This window comes from Lissotriton vulgaris, chromosome 3_1, assembly GCF_964263255.1.
Source record: "Lissotriton vulgaris chromosome 3_1, aLisVul1.2, whole genome shotgun sequence".
Taxonomy (NCBI): domain Eukaryota; kingdom Metazoa; phylum Chordata; class Amphibia; order Caudata; family Salamandridae; genus Lissotriton; species Lissotriton vulgaris.
This window is the reverse complement of record NC_141689.1, coordinates 15541642-15558316: the sequence shown is the minus strand read 5'-3', so window position 1 is coordinate 15558316 and position 16675 is coordinate 15541642. Positions and strand designations below refer to the sequence as shown.

The window sequence follows — 16675 nt, the reverse complement described above, 5'->3', positions numbered from 1 at the left end:
TTTTTCACAACAATATTGTTTACAACAATATTTTTTTCAACTATTTTTGCACTTACCTTAATGTAAATAGGACTTTATTATTTTTTATGTCGATATTCTACCTCCGATGTTTTTTACGTCGATATTTCCGATGTTCATATTCTGTCAGTGATTCCTCAGAAGTAGCTACACGTTCAAAAAGTCACCAAATAGCTGGCAGGTGAAACGCTCAAAGCTCAGACACTCTAACTATCACACAATTTGCTGTAAGAACGCAGAGGTATGGTGGCACTGCAAAGGAAAAGTGTCTCTGGATCTCTGCTCTGATTGGCTAAAATGTGTATTCTTTAAAACAAGTTCAATAGGTTAACAAATATTATAGTATTAATGGGTTTTCTAAGGCCTATCTACCCACAATGCGTTTATACTGCTGTTGCTGTGGGACTCCCGCCATGACAACGGGGAAGATTCAGGCATGTGAATCTATGAAAGATATAAAACTGGAGAATTTGAAGGTTTCAATTTGACTTTATCTCAAACTCATCTGATTGGAAAATTCAGAGGGATGGGGGATGTATAAAACCACATGTTATAACTGAATGTGTTTCATAACAAAGTGCACCATTGGTGAAAGCACAATACACCTTCCAGTAACCCCGAATTATCACACACTAACAAAATCGGCACACATGCTTAGTAAATAAAGCATGACTTTTAGATCATAGCAATATTTTATAGAGAGTACAATTTAATATTTAGGACAGGACAGAGCTCATGCCAGACTTACAAGGCTGATAAAAAGGCAATGAGGCGGGCCTATTGTTTCGGTGAAAATAGAGACCTGGTTTATGCTATAAACTGATGAGGTAAATAACATATATTTCTTTTTATTACAGGAAAAGAATGTTGAGGAGAAGTTTAAACAGCTCTTGCTTGACATCAACATCAAAGAAGAGAAGGGCCTGGAATCCCAGGACATCGGTGACCGGATGAGAACACTACAGCAGTACCTTGTAGCCCAGTTCCTGATGAAGAAAGACATACCCATCTGGTGTCACAGAGGTTTGGACAACACTTTTTATGTAGAGAATATTTCACTCACTGAGCAATTTAGTCTCCTTAAAGCAACAATCCAGGTAACACTGAAAGAAGAGGGGGAAACACAGTCCTCAAAGGAGACAAAAGACATATCCAGCTTTCGTCTTCATGTCATAGATGTACTGTACAACACAAATAAGACCTTAGCTGGGAAACTATCCAGAGCTGTCTTTTCTGAGCTTTCCAGCACCAGTCAAGACTTCCTTGGGCACATAATATTCAGTGGAACCTGGACCCCAATCCAGGCAGTTCAATTCACTCTGAAGGTGGAGGAGAGCAGCGTTTCACAAGAGAAGGTGGAGGCCATTCTTCAATGTGTGCAGACGTATCAGATTGAAATAAACACCACCATTGCATCTTTGAAGGAGCAGGATCCTGTGCTCCTTCTGAGGCAACATGTAAAGAATGAGAAGGACAAGGATTTAAAAACCATGCTAGCGGAAATGAGGAAAAACAACTATCCTGAAAAGGTTCTTTCTATCCTGGACCAAGTGCTCAGTGAAGTTGGAGCTCGGCTTCCAGCATTTGAAACCATAGATCTGGATGAAAATATGAAGAAAGAAGGTGTAGCCTTGACCAGATCTATGGACTTTGAAAATCCTGATATTGAGAAACTAGTGCAAATGTTGATTGGTTTGTGTGTGGCTGTGCAGGATACCACAACTATTACAAATCACTCGGGGGAGAAGCTTGAGGGCTATTTTCCACGCATGACTCAACTCGCATCTCTGTTGACTCTTCTAATTTCTAAAGACCCTGCACGCAATGGTTGTCTTTTGGAGATCTTTACTGGAGAGGGTAAATCTACCATTGTGGCCATGCTCGCCCTTGTTCATGCCATCCGAGGGAAGAAGGTTGATCTTATCACAAGTTCACCAGTGCTTGCCCGTCGAGATCAAGAGGAATGGATCAAACTCTACAAGATGTTTGATGTGTCTTGTAGCGTGGTACCACCTCCAAGGTTAGATGAATGTACTGACTCAAGAGAAATTGACAAGGCAATTAAAAAGGCGTATGCAGCTGATATTGTGTACGGCACTGTTGAGAACTTTGCTGCTGACATTCTAAAACAAGAGTTTGAAAAACGCAAAACCCGTGGAGACCGGACCTTTGACATATCCATTGTGGATGAAGTGGACTATATGACCTTAGACAGCGGCGTCCAAGTCACATACCTTTCACATGCAGCAACAGGAATGCGACACTTAGAACAACTGCTGGCAGCCATCTGGGCGAAGATGTGTACTTGCCAACGCATCCAGGAGGCCAAAACTGGTGACACTCTTTGGGCAACAGGTACACAATACTTTCACAAAGTTGCTGCAGCAGCTGTCATGGGGACAAACACATCAGAGCATTTCTCCTCCCTTGACATTCTAATGCCAGGACTGCAGCTGGGGTTCTTTACTGAAGAGGATGTGAAGAAGCTTCAATCCATCCTAGTGGATTCTGATCAGCCAACCAATCAAGCGCCACAAGACTCTGCAATCAAAGAACTCATGGATAAACTGGGGCCGGCTCAGCAGCGAGATCTCTTGTCTATATTTCAGAAGGTTCTTGAAGATGCTGTTGTTTTTGAATATTATGAGGTAAAGGATGGTAAAGCATTTGAATTTGAAATCACTTCCACATCAGACATTAAATCCACATCTGATCATGACAAAATATGCATTCTTCTCCTGGAACATGGCTGTGCCTGTGTGGTGATGAGCGAGAAGGCTCTGATCGAAGGAGCAGTCACTGAACTGGAATCAAGAATCAGGTACTCAGACACCTATCAGCCACCAGATAAACAAGAGAATGAAGATGAGAACTTTATTCTCCTGCCAGCCTACCTGAAGCAATACACACAGAACAGGATGAAGGTCTTTGTGGAAAATGCATTGAAGGCAATCGTGATGGAGAAGGATCGAGAGTACATGATAGAATCAGCCACAGACATGAGTCAAGTGAAGGCCATCTCACCCATCTATGAATACCACTCCATCATCCCAGTGGACTTCAAAGCCACCGGTGTGCTTGAGAAGAACAAGCGCTGGGGTGACGGCTTACAGCAGTTCCTGGAGATGAAGCACCAGCTGGCGATATCACCACTGTCAAATGTCACCAACTTCATGTCAAATTTCCATTTCCTTCAGCGATACACTAAAGGTACAGGTATGTTCGGGGTCTCTGGGACCCTAGGGGATGAACCAGAGGTTAAATATCTTAAAAAACACTACAAGGTATCCTGCTATGTTATGCCTACTCACCGCCATACTAAGAGGACTGAGCTACCAACTCTCCAGGTTAAAGGAGGGCATGAAGCCTGGATCAAAAGTATCTGTGAACATGTGAAGGAGCGAACAAGTCCATGCCAGTGGGGCAAGGGCCAAGCAGCATTAGTTGTCTGTGAAGATGTGAAAACATCTGAAATGCTTAAAAAAGAGTTAATAGAATTAAAAGCTGTTTCCAAGCCAGATAAAATAACTATGTATACCAGAAGTGATACACACAATATTGAAACAAGAATGTTTGATGCAGGAGATGTTATCATTGCCACAAACCTCGGTGGAAGAGGCACAGATGTTAAAATCACTAAAGATGTATATAAATGTGGAGGGCTCTTTGTGATTCTCACCCACTTTCCCACAAACATAAGGGTAGAAAAGCAGATATTTGGCAGAACCTCTCGCAAAGGAAACCCTGGCATGGTCCAAATGTTATTAAACTATGATGAACTGTCAGCATCCTATCAGGACCAACCCATCGAGGAGATGAGACAACTCAGAGCAGACTACCAGCAAACACACATCGCTGAGATGGAGGCTGAGGAGCTTTTTGAAGTACAGATGCGAGAAGAACTCTTTCAGAAGTTTTGTGAACATCTCAATGTTTTTCAGGGGAAGTACAATAAGGCTGAACAACGTGATATCTATAAATCATCTGATTCATCGAGTGACAGTGGCTCCTTTGATTACTCTCAGACAAAGCTAGACTACCGCCCGGAACTCAATGCGTTAAAGGAGAGCTGGGCTCTTTGGCTCACACTACATGACAAGGACATAGATGAACACAAAGACCTCAAAGAGCTCAAGAATGACCTTGACCAAGTGATTCAGAAGAGAGCAGACAGCCTCCTGCGAGGAGAATCAGATAACTTCTACGACTTCATCAAACAAGCTATGGATCGCATGTACCTCCACACTCAGAACAAAGCATCGGATTATGGGGCGCTATCATTCTGGCAGAAAGCAGAGAGGACTGATCGGGTGTACTGTGCCGTCTCACTCTACAATCAGGCCTACATTACAATCAATTTGGGACAGGCAGACTACATGCAGAAGGCAATGGATCTCTTGCAAGAATCTAAGGAGATGATTGAAATCTATGTATCTGAAATACAGAACACCACCGTTTCCTGCCAGATGTCCTGCTTAGCCAAATTTGAACGTCACAACAGAGACGATCCCAACTTCACAAAACAAATGCAGACGCGCAAGAGTCTATTCAAGTCCTGGATCGACTACATTGATGAATCTATTGCAAAGCTAACTGAGTTCCAAAAGAACGAAAGCAACGCTATTACCAAGGACCAGGCCGTCTTCTCATTGGCAACTGATCACAGTCCTATAACAACCAATGAAGTCAATGTGCTGTATGACTATGGCCTGTCCTTTGTGTTTGAAGTCAAGAAGAAACCAGAATTCTGCATCAGTGCTCTAATTTGCTTCATAATTGGAGCTTTGCAGGTCCTCGCTGGGATTCTTGTGTGTGTTTTCACCTGTGGGACGGCTAGTCAGTTCGGTATGGGTCTGATATCTGAGGGTGTGTCGGACATGATATCAGGGATCGAAGGTATGATAAAAGGGGCATTCGATTGGGCAGAATGGGCAATATCCAAGGCCATTAGTATTGGGCTATCACTCATAACTGCAGGATTTAGCCTCATTAAAAAGGCAGCACAGGCTGTTATGAAAGTGACAAAAGGTCTACTCAGTGGAGCAAAAACATTTGCATCTCTTGCCGATGACATCATTCGTTCAGGAAAAGCGGTAGTTTCTTCAGTTAAAACATCTGTAATATCAGCCACCTCTGAAATTTCCAAAAATACTCTTTCTAACTCCATCAAAACCCTTGCCTCAAATTCTTCCATGAAGAAGAACCTTGTTCAGGCAGTGAAGTACACCGGTCAAGAAATGGCCAAACAAGGAGTTATGCAAGCATTAAATTATGGCATGGATGCAGCACTCGAAGCAGTGTTCAAGGAAGTATTTCATAAAGCCTTTAAAGGCATGATAGCAAACTCCATCAAGCAGAATCAAGTTTTGAAACAAACAATTATAAAGTTTACAGTTGTCAATGGGGTGTCAGAGATCGCCCGAAAAACAGAAAAACCATCGACTTTTCAGATTCGAGACACCCATAAACAGATGATGAATAGTGCAATGGAAGATATTTGCCAGTCTGCTGTTGATGACATCTCTGAAGATTACAGCACCATGGAAACGTTCTTTGCTTACCTCGACTCTATGAAAGATGGCATTCTGTCAATCATGGACGAGGCCAAGGTGAAAGGAGTCATCCAGAAAGGATTCCAACTGAGTGTTGAAGTCGGAAAAAAAACTGGGGAGCTTGTGCAGATGATAAGTTCTGCCCCAACTCAAGACATGATTGAAAATAGAGTCATTCCTTTCATAATCAAAGAATGCGATGAGCTAGAATCTGATGCCGACTATAAGGATGATGGACGCCGCAACTTCCCAGCTGTAGAGAAAATGAAAGATCAACTATTGGATATGATATCCCAAAAGATCAATGATAACTTTGTTGATTTGCTTTCAAGCCGCCTAACCGGGTTTTTGAGTAAACCTTTGCATGCAGCAGTGAATCAGCAAGCAGGTAAAACTGTCGACAAAATTCTTGGAAGGAATAAGACTGAGAGTTTCCTCATTGAACAAAAACACAAAAGCGATATGAAAAAGACATCAGTTGAGGGATCAAAAAATAAGTTAACAGAAGTTCAGCAGAAAGAAGTCAATGATTATGTGAAGAAAATGCAGGATACAAGCTGCCCGGCGACCGAGCTGGACCTGAACGTCCTCACGAAGAGTGACCTGATGAAGGGGAAAGGCATCAAGATCATCATGGTGGATGAGAATCAGAAGAAGATCTCCTCGGAGGTCTACCCAGGCAAAGACTCCGCTGCCGGCGTCATCACCCTGCAGCTGCAGAAAGTAAAGGAGAAAGCTGAAGGGTAAGACAGCAATTGATGATTACTAACAGACCAACTCATAGACATATCTGCTGATTAATATTCAAATATTGTACATTTGTTTAAATGCACACTCCAGCATCAGTGGCAGCACTGACCAACAAATGCATGTCGGATGAGAAGAAGATGGCCAGTCACCAGGAATCACGGATAGCCTGCACTGATACTATGCAATGACGGCCATCACTGCTAACCTGCACTGACGGCCTTCACTGCTAACCTGCACTGACGGCCTTCACTGCTAACCTGCACTGACGGCCTTCACTGCTAACCTTCACTGATCTTTGCACTGATGGCCTTCACTGCTAACCTGCTCTTATACTCTGCACTGATTGCACTGACTGCTAAACTGCACTGATAGACTGCACTAAAGGCATTCATTTCTAACCTGCACTGATCTCAAGTCCCCACATAGTCGGTCCCCCACATATATTCTGTTCCGGCGTCCTCGGTTGAAAGACTTGCCTGCGAGTGAAGCAGACCCTTTTACAAGTGTTCGGTCTTTAAGCACTGCAGGGCCTAAAAATGACGGGCCTTGGGTAGATGGCTTGACTCAACGAGATCAGTATGCACACCACTTTTGGAAGTCATCACTGTGAACATTTTCAGGACTTGTCTGAACTCCCCTTTCATATCTCCAGCTTCTTTTTTTGACAATTTAGTCTCCAAACCTATTGCAAAGCCTAAGGGAAGAATTTTCTTCTTGGTTACCAAATGTGACTTTTTCCTGAGTAATCAGAAAACTGAGGTCCTCCACGAGTTCGAGCACCGACTGCACTTGGGACAAGAGGCCTGCGCTATGTTGTGCCTTGAAAATTATGTTTTGCAGGTAGATAAAAAGTCTGACCCTGGAAGTTTTATCAACCCCATTGCCAATCACAGCAGCGTTGATAAACACCCGGGATGGAATATAGCCCAAACAGTTCTGGCTGGTCACGATGTTGCAGGCCAGCTATGGTGAGGGGAGGACCCACAAAAATTAACTTTCAGAACTGCAGGGCGATGGGGCCCTTGAAGTCGCTCATGTTGCAGGTCGAGTTCCTTTCTGATGGGATCCGGAGTGCTGGCGCCAGCCGCCATCGGGTGCTGCGCTGCAAAGTGCAGTGGGGCCCCTAGGTCACGGTGCGAGCAGCGGCTCAGTGGTGGTGTCAGATGGCGTCTTCGCTGAGACCAGGGTCATGGTGTGAGATGAATGCAGTGCTCCTCATGGTGCTAGCAGGTCACGGTGCAAGCAGCGTCGTCGTCTTGCTAAAGCGCTGTCGTCGGCTGATGAGTGGGAGTCGATGGCACTGGCATCGGTCGGTCAAGGCTGCAGTGTGGGATGAGGGTGGTGCGTCATGTGACTTAACCAACGGTGCCCTCAAACCTCGTTGCAAGCAACGGCATTGATTTTGGAGGGAAGTGGCGGTGTCAGGAGGGCCATGGCGTCGTTGTGTAGAAGGCGGTGTGGAGTGCGGTGCCCACAAGTCGCAGTGCGAGCAGCGACTCAGTGATGGCGTCAGCAGGCATTGTCAGTGAGACCAGGGTCACAGTGCAGGATTGCAGTGGTGCTCTCTGCAGTGCCTTCAGGACACGGAGTTGGCAGAGTCATCGTTGATGTCATTAAGTTGCTTTTTCTTCTGGTTGCAGCACAGAACACACAGTCCCCAGTTCTGCGGGTAGAAGAACTTGAAGTCTTTGCTGTTTCCTGAGACTTTGTGAACAGGGGGCAAGCTCTACCTCAAGCCCTTGTAGAGAGTCACAAATTAGGTTGCAGAAAGTCCAGTCCAGTCCTTTCAATGCCCAAGACAGAAACAGTGACTGCAGGTCAGTCCAAAAAAGCACCCAGCAAAGCAGTTTTCCGTTAATCAGCTTCTCCGGCTCTTCTTCTTAGCAGTATTCTTGTTCCAGATGAGTTCTACAGTTCAGGGGTCAGGGCCCCGCTATTTGGACACAAAAATCCTTTGATCTTTCAGGCAGAGGGTGTCTGTGCCTTGCCAGAACCAGTTCCGGCTTCTCTCGTGTGATTTCCTGGCAGGAGGTGGAGACTGCATTGTCAGAGGCAGACCAGGGCTTTTGAGGTGCAAGGAAAACTCCTCCCTCCTCCCCCATCGCAGCCCAGGTATATTCAGCCCTTTCCTGACCTACCTAGACTATCTAGAGCCACACCCGCTCCCCAGCCTTCTGCCATCCTAAACCCATAAAGGCAATCCACGTCCCAGCAGAGGCACACAGGATGACTGAGCAAAATAATACCCACTTTCTGAAAGTGGCCTTTACAAACTCAAAATGGAAAAAAGCGCCTTCACTAAAAGCTGTGTCTTCAGATTCTGAGTTCAGGCATACTAAATTTCATTTTCTTACCTCCTTCCTCAGGCCCGTTGTGTTTATTAGATGTTATAAACAAACTGCCCGATCCGTCCTACGGGGAAGGGGTAACCTTGCAATAGTGAAGAGCGAATTTGGCTGTATTCACTATCAGGACATGCAGCACACACCCGGGCATTTCCTGCTTTTCACATATACTGCATGATGCCCACAGGTGTACCTTGGGCCTACCTTAGGGACGCCTGCCATGTAAGAAAAGGGAAGGTCCTGTGACTGGCATTGTGGGCACGGGCCAAGTCGACATGGCAGTCGCGACTACGTTCAGACTCTGCGATGGCAGGTCTGAGATACCTTTTTCCAGGCTATGGTCATGTGTGGCACAATCTGTGCTGTGGGCCCACGGCCCCAGCACCCAAAGTGCACTTTACTAGGGACTGACACATAGATCAAATATCCAATCAGGAAAACTTCAATACATAACACACTTTACCGAGGAGCAACTGCACTTGCCCACTGATCAGCAGTGCGAAAAGTGCACATTAATGTTATGCCATCAAAAAGAGAGTCCAAAACCGGGAGGTCAGAAAGCAAAAAACTCAGAGGAAACACGCCCAAAGGTGTTAAGTCTAACACCCACGTTTGAGCTGCTTTAGAAGCGGATGACCACCCTGCTTTTATGCTTGTGCCTACCCTGCATTGGCGTGCTCTTTGGCGGGCACCCACCCCGCTTGTGTGCTCACTTAGACAAGCGGGTGCCCAACCCGCAATTGCCTTTATTTGAAGTGGGATCCCACCGGGCGTTTCACCACCAATAATCACTGCTGCGACTCGGAGAGAAAGCAACGCGGCTGACCCGAAAGTCAGGCAAGCTGCCTGACTGTGGGGGGAGCCCAAGAAAGGAAACTGAAGCCCAGCCAATCATAGCACAGCCTGTGGCAAGGCCGCATTAGCCTGCTCGGAGGCAGAGCTCCTGCAGTCGAGGTGTGTGCCCTGCAGGTGGTCCTGTTCTGGTAGTGTGGTCACCAGAGTGGGACCTGTCCAGCTCTGCTATCAATGCCTCCCCCCTGCCAGAGGGGGCACTAAAGGAGCCCAGTGAGTGAGGCTTAGTTGAGGCACATTGTCGGTGCTGGAGCAGCGTTTGGGCTCCCTGGGCCCCAAGGTGCAAGTGTTGATTTCCTTTTGGGGTCCATTTTCTTTCAGATCCCCAGTGGGCACCCAGTAGGCACAGTGGTGCTAGGGCAAAATTTTACTCAGCTGTACCACGGATCACTGACACAATATCGACGGTAAAAATATAGACCTACAAAAAAATCGACGTTGGAATATTGTAGACACGAATTTTGGCAGGGGATGCTCATTTGTTTATGTTCAGCTTAGTTTACTCAAATACACTTTATAATGGCTAAATTATCAATATATTCCATTAATATATGTGGTTTAAATGATAAAAGAAAAAGAGGTATATTGGCCCAGATGTTATCAACTATGCGGGTGGATGTAGTTTGCATTCAAGAGACCCATATCGCTTGGCCCAATAGAGGGACCCTAAAAGATCTTGGGTTGGAAGTGGTAGGATGCACTCGCCAAGGCTCCAATACACGTGGGGTTGTAATACTTAAGAGACGTGAAATAGGCGAAGTTAAAAGAGTTAAAGAGGATCCAACTGGATGGTGGGTAATTGCAGAACTTAAAGTTGGAGGTTTGTTAGTTACTATATGTTCCTTGTATGGAGCTATATTGGACGATGCGGGTGCATTGGATTTTTTAAATATAGAGCTGGCACAATGGTCACCCAATATTATCTTTTGTGGAGACTTAAATCTGCATCTGGAAGAAACTTTTGACGTTAATAGTAGGGCTTCGTACAAGGGGAGGAAGAAGAAGGTATTTTTAGCACTTAAAGGGATCATCAAAGAGTATAGATTAATTGATGTAGGGCATGAGAGGCGAGGAAACATATTTGGGCACACTTTTTTCTCTGCACCGCATCAAAGATTTTTTAGATTAGATTACTTTTTTGTTTATAAGGGACTATACGATGATCTAGCACAAATTGAATTTGAGGTTCTCCCAAAAGTCATCTCAGACCACAATCCTCTAATAATTAAGCTTGCCCTAAATATGGTTAATACTACACGCGCATGGTCTTTTGACCGTAAACTTGTACGACCCAGGCTATGTTGAGCGCATGAACGTTTGGATCCCAGAATTTTTTCATAACAATAAAGATACTACATCATTAGAAATAGTTTGGGATACTTTTAAATGTGGGGTTCGGGGTGAAACACTCAGTTATTCTTTGAGTAAACAAAAAGAGACCCGAAACCAGGTAACTTCTGAACTTAAAAATCTTAGAGTTTTAGAGATTCAACTTATGCAACTATGTAAGCAAGGGTTACCTACGGAAAATACTACAAAGAAATTAGTAGCTCTAAAAAATACGATTTACCAACGACATGCTATGAAACTTGCTCAACAGATCTCTGCATATAGGACAGAACTATATGAAGTGGGTGAAAATTCAGGCAAAATTTTGGCAAAGAGGGCAAGGCAGAAGACAGCTTATGCTTGTATCAATAAAATAGATAATCATTTAGGGATAACAGTCAGCAGAGCTGAAGACATTCTGGGAGTTTTTAGAGATTTTTATTCTCAATTGTATACGGATGAAGCTCGTCCTGAGTGCTCAGACCAGATTAATCAATTTGTTAATCCAGTATTGAATACTATTCTTTCTATTGAAGAGAAGGAGAAACTAGATTTGCCATTTACTTGGGAGGAGATAGAACTCTCTTTAATGTCCCTAGCCTCAGGAAAAGCTGCAGGACCCGACGCCATTCCGCTAGAATTTTACAAACACTTCAGGAATGCATTAAAAACAGAATTATTAGAGTTATGTTTAAATGCACAGCAAGGTAACTCCCCACAATCTTGGCATGATTCTATGATTACGGTCTTCCTTAAAAAGGTAAACCTCCTTTATTGCCTTCTTCTTTTCGCCCCATTTCACTTATAAACTCTGACAGTAAAAAATTTTCTAAAATCCTAGCGGGTAGACTTTCCAATATTATTTCCCCTTTAGTCTCTAAATACCAACATGGGTTTATCCCAGCTAGAGATACCGCTGATCATATCCGACGGGTGATTTCTTTCTTGGATTGGTCCCAAGCAACTCGGTCTAATATTGGATTAGTATTTTTAGATGCTGAAAAAGCATTTGACCGGGTTGCTTGGGATTATCTTTGGGAAATTTTGCTTAGGAAGGGACTAGGTCGGGGGATTGTTAAAGCTTTGCAAACTTTGTATATTACCCCTAAAGCATATATTCGAATTAATGGACAATTATCTTCACCCTTATTAATTTCTAGAGGTACCCGTCAAGGATGTCCCTGTTCTCCTTTACTTTTTGCTTTTTATATTGATCCCTTAATTAATCGTTTTTTTTTGGAAATGGATATTAAACCCATACATTTAGCCAATACTAATTACCGAGTCCTTGCTTACGCCGATGACATCGTGATTTCTACTACAGATGTTCAAACAGCTATACCCATTATTGATCAAATTGCCAAACAATTCGGATACTTTTCGGGCTACAAACTTAATTTAGAAAAGACCCAAGTTTTGTGCGCTGGAGAAAACCTACCTGCTAATATTCCCACTTCTTCTGAAGTCACTTATTTAGGTATTAAAATCTCGCTACCTATAGAAAAAATTCCAGAGCGTAACTTAAACCCTATTATTGCTCAAATTAACACCCTATTACAGCGTCTTGATCATCTGCGATTGTCCCTCTTTGGCCGTTCTAACATTTTAAAAATGTTGGTCCTACCGAAGGTTCTATATTTATTTCACACAATTCCTCTGGACTTCTCATTACATTCTCTCAAAATTTTAGAAAGAACCACATTTCGCTTCCTTTGGGGCTATAAACGCCATAGAAAAGCAGCTAAAAAAATTATTCTTAGTAAGGAATGTGGCGGTTGGAATGTACCGTATTTTCTTTTTTATTACTTTTCTGCTGTTTTACAATATATTGGTCCCCTCATTTTGGGTGAAAGAATTGAACTTACAGAATGCCAGACCGCATCAATTTATCAACTGCTTTTGGGTGAGAAAGTTAAGGGTAGCTTCTTGAGAATAGTAGAACCTAGTTACTATAAAAAAACTAAATATAAGACTTTGAAATCTGCTTTTGGAATCTGGCAGACAATTCGAAAACATATTAAACTAGCGAAATTAAATTACTATACTCCTCTTATATCAACTGAGCTATTTCCAGAAGTTTTCTTTGATTTAATTATGCACAGGTGGCAGCAGAAAGGAATAAAGCACTTGGGGGACTTATTTTGTAATGGGCAAATGATCTCGTTTCAGGAATTAATAACCAATTTTTCCGTGGGTAGAAATGATTTTTTTAAATACCTACAACTTCGCAGTTTTCTACAGGGCCACCCTCTTATGCCACCGATTAAAAATTCTTTATTAGAGCTTTTACAAAGAAAACCTCAAATAGGCCCTATATATTCAAGTTTAATGCAGGAATTTGGGGATGATCTAGGCCAATGCCAGACTAAATGGGCCAATAGTCTAGGCATAGCAAATGTTGATGTTTTATTGTCAAGTAGAATGGCTGCAGAATGTCTTATAACCGGGATGATGAAATCCACAACCTTTATTATACTCCTAAAAAAGTAGTTAAATGGAGTACGATGGCAGGCACGAATTGTAGCCGATGCGGACTGTATGCAGCTGACGAATTACATATGTTTTTCTCTTGTCCTAAGTTATCATTATTGTTTCAAGAAATTGAAACTTTTTTATTTACTATTCTGAAATGTAACATAAAGATAACTAATGAATTAGTACTGCTTGGTATAGATCATACTGTAACTTGGCCTAGACCAATCTCTTATTTTCTTTTTCTGTGTATGGCTGCAATTAGATCTTGTATCACCAAAGAATGGATTAGCCAGGATCCCCCTACGTTTTTTATGTGGAAGGAAAAATTATTATTTATGTTTAATATGGAATCAGCTATCTACAAGCTCAAGGGGTTTAAAAAAAAGAACTATGGGAGAAAAAATATGGGCACCAATTGCTGATTGGATTTAATTTAAACCTATGTATTCTACAGTCGCTATTCTAATTTTGTTTTCTGCCATAATTCTGCCATATAACTTGCTTTTTTTTCTTGGAAATAATTTGCCCCTTTTATTTACATGTTTTTTTTCTGTCTATGTTGCTTAGTATAACGCCTTGCTGTATTTCCTTGCAAAAAAACAATAAAACTTTAAAAAAAAAAAAAAAAAAAGGAATATCGTAGACAATAATATTGACATCCTATCTACAACATGGTAAGTACAAAAATATCGAAACCAAAGTATAGATGTTAAAAATATTGTAATTAAAAATATTGTTTTTTTATTTAAAAAAGTGTAAAATAAAGTAAAAAATAGTTAAAAACCAAATAAACATAGTTAAAAATATTTAATAATGTTTCAAATTAATAAATAATACATATACAATAATATAGAATTAATTAAACATATACATACAAATTATAATATATACTTATAAATTACAAATAAATCTAGACACATAAAACAATAACATAAATAAAAAGTAAATAATTATATTTAATACATTAAAAAATGAAATATACTTTCAATATTTTTAAAATTAATGATATACTATATTATCCAAAAGAATAATAAAATATGAAATAGCTAAATAAATAAAACTACTACTCAAAGTTTCCAAAAAATTACAGTAATGATAACATTGGATAGCGTAACAAATAAAATTACTATTCCAACTTCAGAAAATGCAACAGTAGGGAAAGCGTTGGATATGGTAGGGGTAAAAATTACTATTCCAACTCCAGAGGGGGCAACAGTCGGGAAAGCGTTGGATAGAGTAGGGGTTAAAATTAATATTCCATCTCCAGAGGGTGCAACAGTAGGGAAAATGTTGGATAGCGTGAGGGTAAAAATTACTATTCGAGCTCCAGAGGGTGCTACCGTGGGGAAAGGGTTGGATAGCGTAGGGGTTAGAATTACTATTCCAACTCCAGAGAGGGCAACAGAAGGGAAAGCATTGGATAGCGTAGGGTTAAAAATTACTATTCCAACTCTAGCGAGGGCAACAGTAGGGAAAGCGTTGGATAGCGTAGGGGTAAAAATCAATATTCCAACTCCGGAGGGTGCTACAGTAGGGAAAGTGTTGGATAGCATAGAATTTAAATATAACATACTTATAAATAATTTTTGTATTTAAAATAATAAATAATTATATTTTTTAATATCTCTACATCATTTACAAATACCAGTTAATGATTGTTGAAAACATAATTTCAATTTCATGATTAATTAACAATAAATTAACAGTAAATTTACAATAAATAACAATAAGTATTAATTATTAAATATTAGTCACCAAACAGTAAACATTGAACAATAAAATCGTTTTCATTACAAAAACATATTAATTATTTATAATTAATTAACAATTAAAAAATAGTAAACAATAACATTATTTTTCATACCAAATATTAATTTTTATGAAACTTTGATTACCAATTACTTAAAAATATTTTCCAATTAAACAAATTAATTACCAATTAAGAATAATAATTGCCAAATAACAAAATTAATTACCAATTAAAAAAAATATTTACTAATTAAAAAAAAATGTTGCCAATTAAAAACACGGATTACAATTAAAAAAAGTTATTATCAATTAAAATAATTAATTGCCAATTAACAATTAATTAAAAAGAAAGTAATTATCCATACCAATAAATAAAAATAAACTATTATTAATTACAATTAAATTACAAAAATATCGAAAGCAAGATATAGATGTTAAAAATATCGTAATTAAAAATATTGTTTTTTTATTTAAAAAAGTGTAAAATAAAGTAAATAATTGTTATAAACCAAATAAACATAGTTACAAATGTTTAATAATGTTTCAAATTAATAAATAATACATATACAATAATATAACATTAATTAAACATATACATACAAATTATAATATATACTTATAAATTACAAATACATCTAGACACATAAAACAATAACATAAATAAAAAGTAAATAATTATATTTAATAAATTAAAAAAATGAAATATACTTTCAAACTTTTTAAAATTAATGATATACTATTTTATCCAAAAGAATAATAAAATATGAAATAGCTAAATAAATAAAACTACTATTCAAAGTTCCAAAAAAATTACAGTAATAATAACATTGGATAGGGTAACAATTAAAATTACTATTCCAACTTCAGAAAATGCAACAGTAGGGAAAGCGTTGGATATGGTAGGGGTAAAAATTACTATTCCAACTCCAGAGGGGGCAACAGGCGGGAAAGCGTTGGATAGAGTAGGGGTTAAAATTAATATTCCACCTCCAGAGGGTGCAACAGTAGGGAAAATGTTGGATAGCGTAGGGGTAAAAATTACTATTCCAGCTCCAGAGGGTGCTACAGTGGGGAAAGGGTTGGATAGCATAGGGGTTAGAATTACTATTCCAACTCCAGAGAGGGCAACAGTAGGGAAAGCGTTGGATAGCGTAGGGGTAAAAATTACTATTCCAACTCCAGCGAAGGCAACAGTAGGGAAAGCATTGGATAGTGTAGGGGTAAAAATTAATATTCCAACTCCAGAGGGTGATACAGTAGGGAAAGTGTTGGATAGCATAGAATTTAAATATAACATACTTATAAATTATTTTTGTATTTAAAATAATAAATAATTACATTTTTTAATATCTCTTCATCATTTACAAATACCAATTAATAATTGTTGAAAACATAATTACAATTTCATAATTAATTAACAATAAATTAACAGTAAATTTACAATAAATAACAATAAGTATTAATTATTAAATATTAGTCACCAAACAGTAAACATTGAACAATAAAATAGTTTTCATTACAAAAACATATTAATTATTTATAATTAATTAACAATTAAAAAATAATAAACAATAACATTATTTTTCATACCAAATAATATTTTTT

General features: G+C 39.8%; 1 protein-coding gene across 1 annotated transcript in view; it reads left to right on the top strand.

The window, feature by feature from the left end:
• LOC147725829 (uncharacterized) overlaps positions 1-16675 on the top strand; it is a 278179-nt gene that overhangs the window by 143736 nt on the left and 117768 nt on the right. The window contains 1 exon segment of the mRNA XM_086963363.1: positions 876-6313. Within this exon segment, the coding sequence (XP_086819489.1) occupies positions 876-6313 (5438 nt within the window).